Source organism: Scyliorhinus torazame, chromosome 1 (assembly GCF_047496885.1).
Source record: "Scyliorhinus torazame isolate Kashiwa2021f chromosome 1, sScyTor2.1, whole genome shotgun sequence".
NCBI lineage: Eukaryota > Metazoa > Chordata > Chondrichthyes > Carcharhiniformes > Scyliorhinidae > Scyliorhinus > Scyliorhinus torazame.
Window position 1 is genome coordinate 94,154,435 of NC_092707.1, and position 20,215 is coordinate 94,174,649.

The following is a 20,215-nucleotide window of genomic DNA, read 5'->3' on the forward strand; positions in this document are numbered from 1 at the left end:
TCGAGTCTGCACTGACCCACTTAAACCCTCACTTCCACCCTATCCCCGTAATCCCTCCTAACCGTTTTGGACACGAAGGGCAATTTATCATGGCCAATCCACCTAACCTGCACGTCTTTGGACTGTGGGAGGAAACCGGAGCACCAGGAGAACGTGCAGATTCCTCACAGACAGTGACCCAGCAGGGAATCGAACATAGGATCCTGGCACTGTAAAGCCACAGTGCTATCCACTTGTGCTACCATGCTGCCCAAATGGAATTTCTTTGCTGCGTTTATCACGGCCAACCCTTTTTTCTCTTTCTGGGCATAGTGGCGTTCCAGTCGGCCAGAGTGCTAGATACTTATACTATTGGGCGTTCCGTGCCGTCGTCCCACCAATGGGAAAAGACTGTTCCATTGTCGTATGGGGTGGCCGTGAGGATGAGCGGCCTTGAAGGGTGTCAACTGCTGGTATGATATTGGCTGCTTCTTTAGCCTTGCAAACGCTTCCTCTCATGACACTCCACATGCCCATTTTCGGCTCTTCAGCAGTGCTTGTAGGGGTGACTAAGTTTGGGATAAATTTCCCATAATAGTTCATGAGCCCCAAAAACAACCTCATGTTCGATCGTATTTTCTGGTGTCGGGGCTCCCTTTATGGCCTGAACCTTTTCTTCTACTGTGTGTAAGTCATCCTGATCATAGAATTTACAGTGATTCATAGACTTTACAGTGCAGAAGGAGGCCATTTCACCCATCAAGTCTGCACCGGCCCTTGGAAAGAGCACCCTACATAAGCCCACACTTCCACCCTATCCTATAACACAGTAGCCCCACCGAATCATTTTGGACACTAAAGGCTATGTAACATGGCCAATCCACATAACCTGCACATCTTTGGACTGTAGGAGGAAACCAGAGGACCCGGAGGAAACCCATGCAAACACGGGATGAACGTACAAACTCCACACAGACAGTGACCCAAGCCAGGAATCAAACCCAGGTCCCTGGTGCTGTGAAGCAACAGTGCTAACCACTGTGCTACCATGCCACGATGTCCCAGGTATGTGACCGCCTTTGCCTGAAACACACACTTGCCTCTCTTCAGGCAGATGCCCGCTTGGGAGAACTGCCTGTGGACCTCTTCCAAGATGATGATTATGAGCTGGAGAACATAATACACATAGGAATCATACAACTGCATTAAAAGGCTGGAGAAAAGAAATTCATACAACCATTCAGATCAGGAAGAGGGAGAGAAATACACCCACAGCCATAAATCTGAAGCTTCATACCAGAGCAAAGGGTAACATCAACCTGCTCAGACTGTATCAGTAGAACTTTCCTGAAAATTTCAAAGAAAATGTTATCCAAGGAAAGGTGCTCTGGAACCAAGCAGCAATGCTAATGGCATACGGGGGGAAACTGAGATTCGACAGCTAGGCAAAACCTAAATCAGTGGGAGGCATTAAGGAAAATATGTTGCTTCTATATCACTGGAACAGATGTTTCTGCTATCCTGGGGTTGAGCAGTTGTGAAACGCTGCAGGCGAATCTCAGTAAACCATGAGTTTGTGCAGATGGCACTGTGAGCTGAAGACCCATTGAAAAAAAGCACCACTAGATCAGTAGTCAGGAAGATCTGATAAGTATTTATCCAGAGTACCTTTTAGTCTCAAAGGAAACCAGGATATATTCCAGAAGAAAACAGATGAGACATACAGAGGATGTAAAAGAGCAGGTGGCATAGCTGATGATATTCAGGTCTATGGGACATGCAGCTAAGGGCCTCCGATCCCCTGGGATATTAGCTCTGACTGTGTGGAGTCTGTATGGGTAGAGTTGAGAAATACCAAAGGGCAAGAAACATTAGTGGGTGTCATATATAGACCCCCAACCTCGAGTGGTGATGTTGAAAATGACATTAAACACAAAATTAGAGATGCATGGAATAAGGGAATATCGGCGATCATGGATGATTTTAATCTGCACATAGATTGGGCAAATCAAATTAGCCACAATGCCGTAGAGGAGGAATTCCTGGAGTGTATACGGGATGGTTTTCTTGACTAATATGTGGAGGAAACAACTAGAGAACAGGCCATCTTAGACTGGGTACTGTGCAATGAGAAGGAAATCATTGCCAATCTGGCTGTGCGAGACCCCTTGGGGATGAGCTACCATAACATGATAGAATTTTTTATCAAGATGGAGAGTGAAGTAGTTGATACGGAGACTAAGGTGCTGAATTTTAATAAAGGAAACTATGAAGATATGAGCCATGAGTTGGCCTTGATAGATTGGAGAGAGTTACTTAAAGGGATGACAGTTGATAGGCAATGGCAAACATTCAAGGAACGCATGGGGGAACTGCAGCTACTGTTCATTTCTGTCTGGCAAGAGGGCCAATCCATGGCTTACAAAGGAAAATAAAAATAGTAACCGTCCAAGGAAGAAGCATACAGATTGGCCAAGAAAAATAATAGGTCTGAGGATTGGGAGCAGTTTAGAATTCAGCAAAGTCCGAGGGATTGATTAAGAAGGGGAAAATAAAGTATGACAGTAAGCTTGCAGGGAACATAAAGACTGACACTAAGAGTTTCTATTGATGTGTGAAGAGAAAGAGATTGGTAAAGACAAATGTAGGCCCCTACAACAGAAACAGGTGAATGTATAATAAGGGACAAAGAAATGGCTGAGCAATTGAATACATACTTTGGTTCTGTCTTCACAAAAGAGGACACAAATCAGATACCAGAAATGTTGGACAATGAAAGGTTTAGTGAGAGGGAAGATCAATATTAGTAGAGAAATGGTGCTGGGAAAATTGATGGGATTGAAGGCGGATAAATCCCCAGAGCCTGATAATCTGCATCCCAGAGTGCTTAAGGAAGTGGCTCTGGAAATAGTGGATGCATTGGTGATCATCTTCCGGGATTCTATAGACTCTGGAACAGTCCCTGCAGATTGGAGGGTAGCTAATGTCACTCCAATATTCAAAAAGGGAGGTAGAGAGAAAACATGGAATTATAGACCAGTAAGTCTAACATCGGTCTTGGGAAAATTCTTGAGTCCATTATCAAGGACTTTATGGCTGAACATTTAGAAAGCAATGGCAGGATCAGTCAGAGTCAGCATGGATTTATGAAGGGGAAATCTGTTAGAATTCTTTGAAGATGTAACTAGTACAGTTGACAAGGGGGAGCCAGTCGATGTGGTATATTTGGACTTTCAGAAGGCGTTTGACAAAGTCCCGCAGAAGAAATTATTGTGAAAGATTAAGGTGCATGGGATTGGGGGAAATGTATTGAGGTGGATAGAAAACTGGTTGGCAGAGAGGAAACAAAGAGTAGGAATTAATGGGTCCTTTTCAAGTTGGCAGGCAGTAACTAGTGGAGTGCCACAGGGATCAGTGCTAGGACCCCAGCTATTCACAATAAATATTAATGATTTGGATGAGGGAACAAATTGAAAATCTCAAAGTTTGCAGATGATACCAAGTTGGGTGAGAGGGTGAACTGTGTCGAGGATGCGGAGATCCTACAGCATGATCTGAACAGGTTGGGTGAGTGGACAAATCAATGGCAGATGCAGTATAATTTGGAAAAGTGTGAGGTTATTCACTTTGGAAGCAAAACCAGGAAGGAGGATTACTACTTGAATGGTTGTAAATTGGGAGAAGGGAGTGTGCAGCGGGACCTGGGTGTCCTTGTGCACCAGTCGCTGAAGGTAAGCATGCAGGTGCAGCAAACGGTGAAGAAGGCCTTCATCGTGAGAGGTTTCGAGTACAGGAGCAGGGATGTGTTGTTGCAATTATACAGGGCCTTAGTGAGGCCACACCTGGAATATTGTGTGCCATTTTGGTCTCCTTTCTGAGGATGGATGTTCTTGCTCTCAAGGGAGTGCCGCAAAGGTTTACCAGACTGATTCCAGGGATGGCAGGACTGTCATATGAGGAGAGATTGACTAGGTTAGGATTGTTCTCGCTGGAGTTCAGAAAAATGAGGGGGGAACTCATAGAGACTTATAAAATTCTAACAGGACTAGACAGGGTAGATGCAGGGAAGATGTTCCTGATGGTGGGTGTGTCCAGAACCAGGGGTCACAGTCTGAGGATTCATGATACACCATTTCGGACAGAGATGAGGAGACATTTCTTCACCCAAAGTGTGGTGAGCCTGTGGAATTCATTACCACAGGAAATAATTGATTCGAAAACATTGAATATATTCAAGAGGTGGCTAGATATAACATTTGGGGCGAACGCGATCAAAGGTTATGGGGAGAAAGCAGGATTAGGCTATTGAGTTGTATGATCAGCCATGATCGTGATAAATGACGGAACAGGCTCAAAGGGCCAAAAGGCCTCCTCCTGCTCCTATCTTCTATGTATGTATCTATGTAAAACCCAGGGCAGCACGGTGGCGCAGCGGATAGCACTGCTGCCTCACGGTGCCGAGGTCCCAGGTTCGTTCCTGGCTCTGGGTCACTGTCCGTGTGGAGTTTGCATATTCTCACCATGTTTGCGTGGGTTTCGCCCCCCACAATCCAAAAGATGTGCACGATAGGTGGATTGGCCACGCTAAATTGCCCATTAATTGGAAGAAATGAATTGGGTACTCTAAATTTATATTTTAAAAAATCAATATAAACCCCACGAGTGCCATCCTGCCTGATCCCCGTTATGGAGATGTTATAACCTGCCTGCTTACCATTGGCTGGGGACTAATGACAATCCCACAATCCTGTGGGAGTATGAGCTTCCCCAATGAGGGGGGCGGAGAAACCATTAGTAAACTCCAAGTATAAATAAAGCTGGCCAGTTTGGAACCAGCAGGAAGGAGTATGCAGCAAGGGAAGTTGCTGCTGCTGTTACATATATATATGTTATTGTAAATAAATGGTATTACTTTGTATCCTTAAAACTCGTGCTGGATTCTTCGTGGCCCTCACAAAACTGGCGACGAGAGTTAAACCGAATAGCTGTCTACACTGCTGAAGCCACTTCCCTGGATTTTTGTTGGATACAGGTTGGAAGTTGTTTTCTATTATATCATGCCTCTGTATGGACGTTTGGATGTTTTTGATGCTGCGCTGGAAAGCTGGAACCAGTATGCACGACGGATGTGTTACTATTTCCGAGCAAACAATATCACCAAAAACGAGCGCCAGGTGGTCATATTGCTCACCGCCTGCGGCCCACATACGTTTGGGGTGATTAGGAGCCTTACATACCCAGCTGCGCCGGACACCAAAACGTTTGATGAACTTGTGAATATAGTGGGGCAACATTTTAACCCAACCCCGTCCCTGGAGAATCCCTTGCCGATTTTCTATCCAGGCTACGCAGCATTGCGGAGTACTGTGACTATGGTGAGACCTTGTCAGAAATGTTACGTGACCGGTTGGCTTGCGGTATTAACAATGCGGCCACCCAGAGAAAGTTGTTAGCTGAGCCAACATTGACTTTTCAACAGGCCATTCAAATAGTATTGTCCCGAGAGAGCGCAGAACGAGGAGTGCAGGAGCTACAGGGAATGGAAGTGCATGCCTTGGAGCGCAACCCCTTCCGTCCAAAAACATCCCCCCGCACTCCTGCGGTACCTTGGGCGAGGCGCCGTCCGGACCGACGTCAGTGGCCGTTGGACATTCCTCCCCGAAGGGAGCCTTCTCCAGAACCAATGGATGAGGAGCCATGTCCGTGTCAGACTTGTAGGCGCCGACCCCGTCGCGGACGTCGGTCCTGGGGGCGCCAGAGGCGCCGTCGTTCCGACCGAAACTGGGACCAGCCCAGCGGCCGTACCTTCCATGTGGATGAACCTGCGGCGACTACTCCTGAGGACGTGGAGATGGAGGACGACTGCCTACAGCTGCATTGCGTGGCAGCTCACCGTGTGGCCCCCATTAAGGTGACAGTACGGGTCAATGGTCACCTGCTTGAGATGGAGTTGGACACTGGCGCAGCGCTCTCCGTGATCACCCAGAGGACATTCGACCGCATCAAGCAGGGTATAGAGACCCTTACATTAACCGACTCACAGGCCAGGTTGGCCACCTACACGGGGGAACCACTGGACATTGCAGGAACTACAATGACCCCTGTTGTTTATGGACGCCAGGAGGGGCGTTTCCCACTTATCGTGGTACACGGCCATGGGCCCAGCCTGTTGGGTCGGGACTGGTTGCGCCATTTGCGGTTGCAATGGCAGCACATCCTCCAAACAGTTTCTGAAGGGTTGACTGAGGTGCTAGGACGATACCCAGACGTATTCCAGCCTGGTTTGGGGAAAATAAAAGGGGCCGTAGCCCGTATCCAAGTCGAACCAGGAGCCACGCCGCGCTATTTCCGGGCGCGCCCGGTGCCTTACGCCTTGCTCGAGAAGGTAGAAGGGGAGCTCACTCGTTTGGGTATTATCAGGCCCGTCCGTTTTGCTGACTGGGCAGCACCAATTGTACCTGTAATGAAGCCAGATGCCACAGTTCGCTTGTGTGGCGACTATAAACGTACAGTGAATACGGCTTCCCGACTCGACCGATATCCAATGCCTCGCATAGAGGATCTCTACGCGAAGCTTGCAGGCGGACTCTCCTTCACAAAATTAGATATGAGTCACGCCTACCTACAGTTGGAGCTGGACCTTGCCTCCCGACCATATGTAACGAATAGTACACACCGGGGCCTGTATGAACATACATGGTTGCCCTTTGGAGTATCCTCTGCCTGCGCTATTTTTCAATGATTTATGGAGGGCATTTTGAGAGGTTTACCACGTGTTGCAGTCTACTTAGATGACGTTTTGATTACAGGGACGTCGGAGCAGGAACATTTGGAAAATCTGGAGGCTGTCCTTAGACGTTTTTCGGAGGCTGGAGTCCGTTTACGTCGCACAAAGTGCGTATTTCAGGCAAAGGAAGTAGTCTACCTAGGTTATCGGGTGGACCGCAAAGGTTTGCAACCCGTCGCAGAGAAGGTGCGTGCGATTCAACAGGCCCCCGCCCCGACTGACACTTCGCATCTTCGTTCTTTTCTCGGTCTCGTAAACTATTACGGGAAGTTCCTCCCCAATCTGGCAACTACGCTGGCCCCGTTGCACCTTCTGCTAAAGAAAAATCACACCTGGGTTTGGGGTCAGCCGCAAGAAACCGCTTTCCGGCGGGTAAAGCAACAATTGTTGTCGTCTGGGTTACTAACCCACTATGATCCTGGAAAGCCTTTGCTCGTCACATGTGATGCATCCCCGTATGGTATTGGGGCCGTCCTGTCCCACAAGATGGAGAACAGGGCCGAGCGACCGATAGCTTTCGCCTCCCGCACATTGACTGCAGCGGAGAAATAGTACGCGCAGATCGAGAAGGAGGGCCTGGCAGTGGTTTTTGCTTCCACCAGTACGTGTATGGCCGCCATTTCACTATCGTGACTGATCATAAGCCTCTGCTGGGACTTTTCAGAGAGGATAAGCCAATACCGCCCATTGCTTCCGCACGGATCCAGTGCTGGGCTTTGTTGCTTGCTGCATACGAGTATTCTCTGGAGCACAAACGAGGAATGCAGATAGCAAATGCCGACGCACTGAGCAGATTGCCTTTATCGACTGGCCCCATGTCGACCCCCACGACCGGTGAAGTGGTTGCAACCCTAAATTTTATGGACACCTTGCCTGTCACGGCATCACAGATCCGTGAGTGGACCCAGACGGAGCCAGTCCTGTCAAAGGTCCGGCACATTGTCCTGTATGGTGGGCAGCATAGACATCTCCCAGGCGAGTTGCGGGCATTTTCCTCCAAGCTGTCAGAATTCAGCGTGGAAGACGGCATCCTCTTGTGGGGGACGCGTGTGATTGTCCCGGAAAAAGGCCAGGAGCTGATAATAAGAGACTTGCAAAATGGGCATCCAGGTGTGACCAAAATGAAAATGTTGGACCGGAGTTATGTCGGGTGGCCAGGCCTCGACACCAACATTGAGAAGGTGGCCCAATACTGCTCCATTTGCCAGGTGCATCAGAAGCATCCGCCGGCCGCGCCCCTACATCACTGGGAATGGCCAGGGCGGCCTTGGGCACGCTTGCATGCAGATTTCGCAGGCCCTTTTCAAGGATCCATGTTCCTTCTATTAATCGACCCCCAGTCTAAATGGCTGGAGGTGCATAAGATGCAGGGGACAATGTCCTGCGCAACAATTGAAAAGATGCGTTTGTCTTTTAGTACGCATGGCCTCCCATGCGAGGTTCATGAAGATGAACGGCATACGCCATATCCGCACTGCCCCTTACCACCCGGCTTCAAATGGGTTGGCAGAGCGCGCAATGCAGACATTCAAAAGAGGCCTAAAGAAGCAGTCTTCCGGATCAATGGACACGAGACTGGCTCGTTTTTTGTTTACGTATAGGTGACTGGAGTAGCTCCCAGAGAACTCCTAATGGGCCGGAGACTTCGCACCTGCCTTAGTATGGTTTTCCCGGACATTGGTGCAGAAGTACGCCACACACAAGAACGGCAGGGACAGGGATTTTCTCGGCATCGGCCGATTCGGCAGTTTGCGCCCGGTGACCCAGTGTTCGTTCGGAATTTTGCTGGTGGTGCCCAGTGGGTTCCTGGCGTAATCTTTCGCCAAACGGGCCCTATATCTTACCAGGTGCAAGCCCAGGGTCATCTCCAGCGCAAACATGTAGACCACGTTCGGTCCAGAAGACTATCCCCTCAAAAGATTCCCCGCCCCCAGAGCTCATTTCTACAGCCGCAGAGACCAGAGACAAGGGAAGGTAGTCCCACAATCTTCCACTGGTGCCTCACTCAAAGCCTGCGCAGGTCGTTACAGAACCGAATGGAGATAGAGACGCTGACATGACGAAGGCAGCAGTCTCTGACTCCGAGATGGAGACACAGGACGCATCAGAGGGGGAATCCTCGGGTCCACGGGCCGTGGATGTACAACCGTTACGCCGTTCATCACGGAAGCGCCGGTCTCCGTCTCGTTACACGCCGCCTGATCCAGCGCCGCATGCAAATGGTGTCCAGCCTGCGGCAAAACGAGTCCGACGCCCTCCTTCGCCAGGGTCTTCGGTGGATTCCTAGGACTTTGGGGGGGGGGTGGGGGGGGAGGGATGTTATAACCTGCCTGCTTACCACTGGCTGGGGACTAATGACAATCCCACAATCCTGTGGGAGTATGAGCTTCCCCAATGAGGGGAGCGGAGAAACCATTAGTAAACTCCAAGTATAAATAAAGCAAGCCAGTTTGGAACCAGCAGGAAGGAGTAAGCAGCAAGCGAGGTTGCTGCTGCTGTTATGTGTATGTATATGTTATTGTAAATAAATGTTATTACTTTGTATCCTTAAAACTCGTGCTGGATTCTTCGTGGCCCTCACAAAAGGAGACCAGCACTGAAAGGCGCTTGCCCGAGGTCTACGAGGTGAGGGGGTTAGATCCCATGCCTTGGTTAGATCTCGGGAATGCATATTAGAGTGAGACTAGCTGTCTTACTCTAATATGAAGATTTGCCAGAATGTGACCTCACCCAAAATGGGTGGGATACACATTGCGACATCTCACAAGATTGTGTTAGATCTCGCAAGGTGTAGAACCCAGCATCCTTCTCCCACCCGCCGGCGCAATGTGAATCACTACTGGTCTCCACCACACCGGGGGGGGGGGGGGGGGGGGAGGGGGGGGGGTGCGCTGAGGACATTGTAACCCCTGGGTGATGGGTTCATGGCAGGGCAGTTGGCAGCCCGGCAGTACCAAACTGGCACTACCTGGATGACGTGTCAGGTTGCCACTGAAAGGGGCAGGACATGAATGCGACACGGGGGATGGCACCCCTTGGCGGGATGTCACTCACCTGGGGGGAGAGGGAGGACGCTAGTGCCGGTGATTGTTGGGGGGGGTGGGGGGGGAGGCCTGAAGGAAGACCCATGGAGATAGTCCTGATGCCAGTGTTCCTTTGGGGGCTGGGTTGGGGGCACTGAAGCCAGCGAGGATGGTGGTGGGTGGGAACACTGAAAACACGATGCCAGTGATGGTGGTTGAGGGGATGGGGGCTTTACTGTCGCTTGAAGATTGCGGCGCCATTTAATCTCTATGAAGATGGGCTTGCCGATGTAATTAGGCCCCTCCCATTTCAATGGCGGTGCAAAACCCACCCTTTTCCAAAACAATTACTAAATGTGGGTGGATTGTGATCTGGAACGCATAGGAGCACAGGAAAAGGAGCAGGCCATTCAGCCCCTCGAGCTGCCATTTAATGAGATCATGGCTGAGACCACAATTAGTAATTTTTTGGGAGAAATGCGTCCGCATGTCGTTCTAAAATACAAGCCAGGAAGAGAAATGGTGCGAGCAGATGACCGATAATTGTTCATACTGAAGGAGATAAATTAGATTTAGGAAAAAACAATGTTGTATTTAAGTCACTGTAGAAGGAATTAGGCTATCACTAATATTTAGTAGAGGCTATCCTAAGGAGTTTGTTTCTTATTGCCACAGGCTGAAGATAGTAACGTTGAAAATACAAACAATAATTCAGAAACACGGGAAAATCCAGAAGAGTGCCAAGAGATTTAAAGAGCTGCTGAACCTTTCAGAGACTGATTTAGGTACGTCTGATTGATTGCAATTGCAAAACTATCAGCAAAACTGATCATTAAAGTGCTCAAAAAGAATAAGTGCTATTTAATTAATGGAATCCATTTTGCAGGAATGGTTAATGTTCTCAGGCATGAGGCCCAGTCGAACTATAAAATGACAATGAGGTTGATTGGAGTACACATTAAGATAAGATAGCTGATAAATTCTCAAGTTATAATACCCACAGCTAATGATGGAAATGTGTTGTAAGTTTCAAGAGTTTAATGTAAGATGCCAGATTTGGTTCATTTGGGATGCCCTACATTAAAGCAGCCTGAACAAGAACATGAATTGTTAAGATTTTTTGCCAGCAGCCTGAGTAAAGTGCAGGATTGGTCGAAAATCATTTAACTTTAGGCTCACAAGAGATGAAGTCAAAGTTTCCCTTGAAGAGTAATTCCACCATACGGTTCTAAAGGAAATAGCTGAGGAGATTGTGGAGGCATTGGTGGTGATCCTTCAGGAATCACTGGAGGCAGGAAGGGTCCCAGAGGACAGGAAAATTCCTAATGTAACACACCTGTTTAAGAAGGGAGGGAGGCAGAAGATGGGAAATTTTAGGTCGGTTCGCTGGAACCGGTCATTGGAATGAAGAGCTTGTCATATGAGGAGCATTTGAGGTCTCTGGGTCTGCACTTGTTGGAGTTTAGAAGGATGAGGGGGACCTTATTGAAACTTAAAGGATACTGAGAGGCCTAGATAGAGTGGACGGGGAGAAGCTGTTTCCACTAGTAGGAAAATCTAGAATCCGAGGGCACAGCGTCAGACTGAAGAGATGAACCTTTAAAACTGAGATGAGAAGATATTTCTTCAGCCAGAATATGGTGATTCTGTGGAACTCTTTGCCGCAGAAGGTTGTGGAGGCCAAATCACTGTCTTTAAGTCAGAGATGGATAGGTTCTTGATTAATAAGTGGAGCAGGGGTTATGGGAAGAAGACAGGAGAAAGAGAATGGGAATGAGAAACGTATCAGCCATGATTGAAACGCGGAGCATACTTAATGGACCGAATGGCCTAATTCTGCTCCTATGTCTTATGGTCTTATCACACATATCCAATGGGAGATGCATTCAAAAAATAATAATCTTTATTAGTGTCACAAGTATGCTTACATTAACACTGCAATGAAATTACTGTGAAAATCCCCTAGTCACCACACTACGTCGCCTGTTTGGGTACATTGAGGGAGAATTCAGAATGTCCAATTCACCTTACAAGCACATCTTTTGGGACTTCAGAGAGGAAATCGGAGCACCCGGAAGAAACCCACGCAGACACGGGAGAACGTGCAGACTCCACACAGATAGTGACCCAAGCCGGGAATCGAACCCGGGTCCCAGGCGCTGTGAGGCAACAGTGCTAACCACAGTGCTACTTTGCCAAAAGGCAGAGTTATGGCTACAACACTCCACCCCCAATTCTTCAAATTATAATCCTCTGAAGTGTTCCTGCTAGGAATTTGGAGTCGTTATTTTTCACTCCCTGATTTCTCTAACTTTATACATGTTGGAAGCATCATGCCAGCCTCCCCGAAAAGGCGCCGGAATGTGGCGACTAGGTGCTTTTCACAGTAACTTCATTTGAAGCCTACTTGTGGCAATAAGCGATTTTCATTTCATTTCATGATCATCACATCAGTTTCTAAATGTGCAATATTAACTGAAATTGACTTTGTATGACAAAACTCATACATCAGCAGATTCACAGCCTCAGCTGGTTTCAGCTTAATATAACTTAATTGGGGCAGCATGGTGGCGCAGTGATTAGCATTGCTGCCTCACGGCGCCGAGGTCCCAGGTTCGATCCCGGCTCTGGGTCACTGTGGAGTTTGCACATTCTCCCCGAGTTTGCGTGGGTTTCGCCCCCCACAACTGAAAGATGTGCAGGGTAGGTGGATTGGCCACGCTAAATTGCCCCTTAATTGGAAAGAAATAATTGGGTACTCTAAATTTTTAAAAATAAAAAAAAATGTGGGCAGAACGGAGGCACAGTGGTTAGCACTGCTGCCTCATGGCACGAGGCACCAGGGTTCAATCCTGGCCTCGGGTCACTGTCTGTGTGGAGTTTGCACATTCTCCCCATGTTTGCGTGGGTTTCGCCCCCGTCATGATATTCAGGTAAACATCATGGTGCAAACAGACATACATACTGATGGACAGATCAACGGACCAATCAACACACACACAACACCACAGCCAATCACAGGCAAGAGCATACACACTACAAAACAGGGAACACGACACTTCCCGTTCATTCCAGCAGGAGACAGCTCAGGGCACAGAGCTCACAGCAAGCCACTCAGACATCCATCATGTGCTGAGTGCCACTCCAAGATAGTGTTAGGAATAGGTCCACAGATTCAAGGGTTATGATCGAACCTCAGTAACCAGTTTACCACTGTAAATAGGTGTTAGTAATAAAACTGAGTTGTACCATTCGCAACCGTGTTGGTTCGTCTGTGTAGCAGAGCACCCAACACATCAGCCCCCACAACCCAAAGGTGTGAAGGGTAGGTGGATTGGCCACACTAAAATTGCCCCTTAATTTGACAAAATGAATTGGGGATTCAGAATTTTTTTTTTTTAATTCATTCATGGGATGTGGGCATCACTGGCTATTGCCCACTTGCTCTCGAGACGGTGGTTGTGAGCTGCCTTATTGAACAGCTGCAGTCCATGTGATGTGGGTCACTCATGGTGCTGTTAGGAAGGGGTTTCCAGGGTTTTGACAGAGCAACAGTGAAGGAATGGTGATAGATTTCCAAGTCAGGGTGGTGAATGGCTTGGTGGGGAACATCCAGGTGGTGGTGTTCCCACATGCCTGCTGCTCTTGCCCTTCTAATGTAGCGGCAATCCATGAAAAGAGAAGGGGGCAGGTGGAGGTTGTAGCTTAACAAGAAAGGGGGCTGTAGACAAGCTAGGAATATCACTGGATGTAGAAGCCCTCATGATGGAGAGGTTTTAGTAGCTGCTTATAAATTGGAGATAAAGCTGATAAAAGAAGCAAAACAAAAAAAGGAATTCAAGTTTGGAAGTCAGACTTCAAAGCGGCCTTTAAGTACATAGGTTTGTACATTATGCACAAGAGGTCAGGAGTGACACTGACTCAGCGATCCTATCTAGAAAATGTTAATCGCATCCCAAAACATCAGTTCAGATCTTCGCAAAAGGAGGATCCAGCATCCAAGAAAGAAATAGTCCAAATGAGCAATTTAATTGGACAGTTGAATTAGTTGTGCACTCAGACTAAACCTGATGTTAGTTATGGTGCGTTGGAACTGAGTACTATGATACTGTTGGGAAGTTCTGAGAGAAAATAAATCATTGAAGAAATTAAATTCAGAGAAATGCACACTGAAATGTTTCCAGCCTTTGGTGAAGCAGAAGATATGAAATTAGTATGTTTTAGTGATGCCTCACATGCTAATCTTCCAGGTGGATACTCTAGCGCAGCAGGGTTGGCGTATTCCTGGTGGGGAAAAAAAGGATAAATGTTGCCCATTAGCCTGGCAAGCCAAGAAAATAAAAAGGGCAATGAAAAGCACCTTAGCTGCTGTAGGAGCGGTTTCAAGGCCTGTGTATTGAGTCGGCTTCCATGTGGGCTTTTCTCCTGTGGCTCAACTCAGTACAAAGAGCAGCAGACACATCAACAATCTGAAGACGGTTTAATTTTCTACAAGTTTGCTTTCATGTACATGAGACCTGGAAAGCTGCCAAGGTCTTTCTACAGAACAAAGACACAAACTCAGCACATGTACAACATTCAAAAATCAATAGCCCTCCCCAGTTGGATGTGTTCCAATCCCTGAAGCTGCTATGTTTAAACTCACCCAATAGAATTGCAAGCAATGTTTAAACTTCACCCAATAGAATTGCAAGCAATGTTTAAACTTCACCCAATAGAATTGCAAGCAACCCATGATTGATGCTAGGATCCTCATCCTGACAGCTATATACAATCGCAACATCCTGTGCTGTTTGTCTGTGAGAAACAGAACAACAGAACCAGCATCCTGGATTGTTTCACTATTGATTACTTATTACTGCTATGTCCTAAGAATACATGTTTAATGGTTAATAATGATTACTCTGTACTTTTCCTATAATTCATCTCAATCCTTAATAAAGTAACCTATGTAAAACTACTCTCGTGGCATGCTAACTATTTAGTTTTAAGAGGTATCATCGCTGAACCCTCCCCCATTCAGCTGCTGAAACACTGGCATTAGTAGATCAATAGATATGGTGGTCTTACACAATATACTGACGGAAATACTACTCAAGGGACAGTGTTCACTCAGTTAAAAGTGCTGCTGCGTTGCTGCCTACGGCGCTGAGGACCCGGATTCGGATTCCAGCCCTGGGTCACTGTCCGTGTGGTGTTTGCACATTCTCCCCATGTCTGCGTGGGTTTCACCCCCATAACCTAAAAATGTGCAGGTTAGGTGAATTGGCCATGCTACGTTGCCCCTTAATTGGAAAAAAAAATAATTGGGTACTCTAAATTTAGATATGCTGTTGATAAAAGACTAAGAATAGACCTAGCAGGGCAGCACGGTGGCGCAGTGGTTCGCACTGGGACTACGGCGCTGAGGACACGGGTTCAAATCCCAACCCTGGGTCACTGTCCGTGTGGAGTTTGCACATTCTCCCCGTGTCTGCGTGCGTTTCACCCCCACAACCCAAAAGATGGGCAGGTTAGGTGGATTGGCCACACTAAAATTGCCCCCTTATTGGAAATAAAATAATTGGGTACTCTAAATTTAAAAAAGAATCGATCTAGCCAGCATAAAATAAATATTAGAGAGAAAGAAGATCTCTAAGATACGATGGGTTGACACAAGTCACCAATTACCAGAATATTTAATTAAAAGAAATACCTGCTCCAAGAAATTGTATTGGAAAAGTATGTTAGATTACAATGGAAACGTAATTTTTTCTTTTGCTTTGTGATTATTTATATATGTGGTAAAGGGAATGTGGGATCTATGATGTGAAAATGGAGAACTTTGTTTCCTTTTGTGTGGGTTGAGAAAAAGATATTATAGAATTTTTCAAAAGCTTTAAAAAGAGAAGGAAACAGCAATTGCATTGCATGGCAATTACATTGTTACGCCAATTGCATTGCTAAAGGCAGGTGATAAGCATTGGCTCACCTGCAAATGGACACAGCTGGAACAGTGGAGTGTGGAAGGAACTAGAAGAATCTGACGTTGTGCTGGGCTGTTTTGAGAATAAACCTGCCTGAGGTAAAAGACTAGCTATAGACTCATTCATTCTTTCATCATATGCCATTATTGGACTTACCCAGGCTTGATCAATCATAATCTAAACCTACTTCTAAAGTTATTAAAGCTCACATTCACAAAATTTCAAAGCGAGAATTTATTGCTTCCATGATTCTTCCCTGCCTCCTACAGACTTCAGGCTTTTGAAACCCAATCTTGATATCCCCTAATTATATGTCCTGATTTACATGGTTTTCTCCAATACATCTGTCAATCCTGCTGATAACATGTGTAATGAGTGGGCTTTGGTCATTTAACTGAATTTCAATTCAATTTTAAAACAAAATTCAAAATTAAATAGACATCCTTAGCTAATCTTTTTCTTTTCCTGAGAATTATTTTACTTTCTAGACTGTGAACACACCACACACTTTAAAGTTAACAGGCAGTAAACAATGGACTGGTGTCCACAAAGTGGAAAACCCTAACCAACATGTAGCTGCTCAATTCAGTCTATAACTTCTATTGCCTTCCTCCAATTAACTGTTGTAACTTTGCTGCATCTCTTCTCCCCATATTTGATACAATTAAGCCTATGTTCTTACTGCCTGATCCAGACAGCAATGGTAATTGTACATACATTTATGTCTGATTCAGTCCTGCCCCATGTGTAACTGCATTTATCTTGTACTCTCCTGCCTGTGTAGTATCTGCTAAGCTATATTCAACTTGCCCCGTTGAATAATAAAGGTATATATAGGACGTGATCCAATGGCCATGCTGCGCCAGAAAGGCAGCTCTCCATGGCGCAGCATGGCCGATAAAAGCTGGGAGACTCCGCTCCTGGGATCTACCCGGTTTGCAACGCCTTGCGAGATCCATCGCGATCTCATGAGACGTTACAGTATAAATCCTGCCCATTGTGGGCGGGATCACTTTTTGACAAATCTGCATATTAGAGCGAGACAGCTAGCCTCACTCTCATGTGCAGATTCCCGAGGTACCTGAGCCTTTGGGATTTATCCCCTTTGTCTCAGAGATCTCGGGTGAGTGCTGGTCAGCACAAGTCTCCACAAATGGCGACCAGATGGAACGGCATTCGTGGGGGCCTCCCAGGGGATCGGCGGCCCCCAGCTGCCTGTCCTTTGTTGATATGCAACTTTGTGCCACAGTTTCACTTCAGATTCCATAGCTGTAATTCTCCAGCTGTCGTGATTCACTTTTCCCACCGGAAGTACACAACTGCCCGTACGTTTCCCAGTGGGGTGGGATAGCTTTAATGGGAAATCCCATTGAGGAGCGGCGGGAGTATAGAGTCCCACTGCCAGCAAACGGTGCGCTGCCGAGAAACATGCAGCTGGGGGACTGGAGAATCCTGCCCCATAACTGGGGGAACTAATGCTGCAAGAATGATACTCAACTCCCTCCCTTGATAGCTATAAGGTTGAGGTATGAAACCAATGCCTCACTGCTGTACTGAGAACAAATATATCTCATTCCAGGATATCGAGCCAGACAAGACCAGTGTGGACACAAATTAAGTGTTATTTATATCAGTAACTGCATAGCAAATCATATTTGTGCAAAACAGTGCATTTGGATAAAATATCTTTGTCATTGACGGAATGTATGAACAGTTATAGGGGCCACATGATCTTGTGAATTGTATTTTTCTTCTTGATTAACCATTGTCATTTTATTTCTCAGATTCTCAGAAACATTCTAATGCATGCATTAGGAGATACATCTACTCCTCTTAAAGGTATTACTGTGTTCAGACTGAGAAAACTAGAAATTCCTGTTAACACCATTAGTGGATGAATACTTAACATTTTGTGTGATATGCCTCTGTCCGTTCCTATAATTCGATTTTAACTTGTTCAATGCCCCAATTAAGATAATGGATAAAGGAGTGTCTTACAAATTCCCAGTTTGTTGACTAACGTAGCCATCAGCACCACCTAGCCTACAATCTACCAAGAAGAGTAATTATTAAGCTGTTATGTAAATCCACTCATCTGAATCTACGCCTGGAGTTACTTGCCAGACAAAACAACAATTACTTGACTGAACATCTATCTATACCTGGACTGAACATCTTGTGGATCAGATACCTTGCTTCGACACCGAATATCTCGTCGAGAGAGAGAAAGAAAGAGAGAAGGGGCACAGACCAGAATAAAAGATAATGTTCGTACTGAACAGATTATTTACTTAATGAAGTGGAAATGTATCTATTCCTGGTTAGTTTATCTATAGCTGCATAATTGGTCCAGCTATGTAGCATTCTCAATGTAATTTCTTCCCATCCACTATTTACAATGCAACTTCATGCCATTTGTTCAATCATTCCTATGTAACTCAATGCCAATGTTTAATCATCTTTATGTAATTAGTTATTCAGTCATCTCTATTGAATCGTACCAGGTATCCATTATTCTCTGTGCAGCATTTTGGCAAAATTGTTTAATAAACATTGGGCTATTTTAAAAAGGCTTTTTTCCTTCAATCCATGTTCACACCAATTTCTTAAGAAGCATTTTATGTTTGTCTGCCCAATCCATACCAAGGCCATGATTTATTTTATACATTAATTATATTAATTGAATGGTCCTTCAGACACTATCAGTGTGTGTGTGCATTTTGCTTCAAAATGATGCAATTCCTTTCTGTAAAGAGCATGTTCATGACGGGTGTAAATATTTAAATATACCACAATGTTGAATTCAATAAAATATGTTTGGAATTGTTCCCAGAGTGTTACTTTTATTTTTAAAAATTTGTTCATGGTATGTGGGCAACGCTGGCTGGGTCAGCATTTGTTACACATCCCTGAGGGCATTTAAGAGTCAACCATATTGCTGTGGATCTGAAATCACATGTAGTCCAGACCAGGTAAGGATGACTGTTTTCCTTCCCTCAAGGGCATTAGTGAATCAGATGGGTTTTTACGACAATGGATTCATGGTCACCGTTAGACTTTTAATTCCAGATTTTTATTGAATTCAAATTATAATAATCTTTATTGTCACAAGTAGGCTTACATTAACACTGCCATGAAGTTACTGTGAAAAAACCCTAGTCGCCACATTCCGGCGCCTGTTCGGGTACACGGAGATTTCAGAATGTCCAAATTGCCTAACAGCACGTCTTGTGGGAGGAAACGGAGCACCTGGAGGAAACCCCGCAGATACAGGGAGAACGTGCAGACTCTGCACAGACAGTGATACGAGCTGGGAATCGAACCTGGGACCTTAGCGCTGTGAAGAAACAGTGCTAACCACGGTGCTATCGTGCCGGCATGGCATTCCATAGCATGGTGGGAGTCCAAGGTCCCTAGAGCATTACTCTGGGTCTTTGGATTACTAATCCAGTGACAATACCACAGCGCCACCACCTCCCAGACTTAATGACTGGAAGTTCTCTTTTTTAAAAATCCCTCATACGTTTAGGGGTATCTTTGAATAAGTATATCAGTCCTGGGAAGCCTGTGTTTGGGAAAAACTTCATCATGTCACCATGATACACTGTAGCAACTCACCAAGCTTACTTAGATAGTGGCCCCTTGCACTGTGATTGCCAATAAGGCAGAAGTACAAGGGACATGTGTCCTAACCCTACAGGAGGCCCAGAGATCTGCAACACCAGAGTTCCTGTGGCCTCACCTGAATACGATCTACTCAGATGAGGGGGCGGGCTAACCCCCCATTCCCAGGACTGCTGGGATATAAATACCCTGTCCCCGGTATGGGGCGGGTCTAAGAGATCTTTTTGGGAGAAGGAAGAATGTATAGTAATCAGATTAAAACCAAAGTTTTCTACAGACATCGTTTCCAAGTAGTAACTTGTCTGAGGCTTCACAACGTGGAAACACGGCTGAATTTTGCCATGATGTTGAGGAATCAACATCTGGATTCTCATTCCACTGGCTGAGTTTTCTGGGAGGTGATTAATTAGCTGTCCAATTACGGACATGAGCAGGTTGTGTGGGGCAGTGAGTAATCCGAGTGCCCAAAGAGAAATGCAGCTCGGAATCCTGCTGTGTGCTGCTGACCCGAATAGAGCAGCAGAGGGCAACATAAGATGGAAGCGTGATTGTGATGATGTGACAGGTGTGGTGATATGCCTGTAAGCAATATTGTAGATAGCTGATGGTGTGACCTCCAACCAGCAGGTGGTGGTCCAGACCCACCATACGGTCTTCAGACAGGGTTCATGTATCAAGGCACTCACATATAAATGCGGGCACATCCGGTGATCAAGAGATGGTTATAAGATGTACAAGTGGACAGTCGGGCCTAGGTGTAGTTCCACGGGAGTACAAAGAAATTCCATGATGGCTTTTTCTGTAACATCGTTATCTTATCACGTGTGATTCAATAA

General features: G+C 46.1%; 1 protein-coding gene across 1 annotated transcript in view; it reads left to right on the forward strand.

Annotated features, from left to right (window-relative positions):
• Window positions 1-18,535, forward strand: part of LOC140429566 (peptidyl-prolyl cis-trans isomerase FKBP8-like) — an 83,651-nt gene extending 65,116 nt beyond the window's left edge. Inside the window, exons 8-9 of the mRNA XM_072516740.1 lie at window positions 10,465-10,574; window positions 17,540-18,535. Coding sequence (XP_072372841.1) covers window positions 10,465-10,542 — 78 coding nt within the window. The 3' untranslated portion in view covers window positions 10,543-10,574; window positions 17,540-18,535. The remainder of the gene's footprint in view (window positions 1-10,464; window positions 10,575-17,539) is intronic.
• Window positions 18,536-20,215: the final 1,680 nt, after the last annotated feature.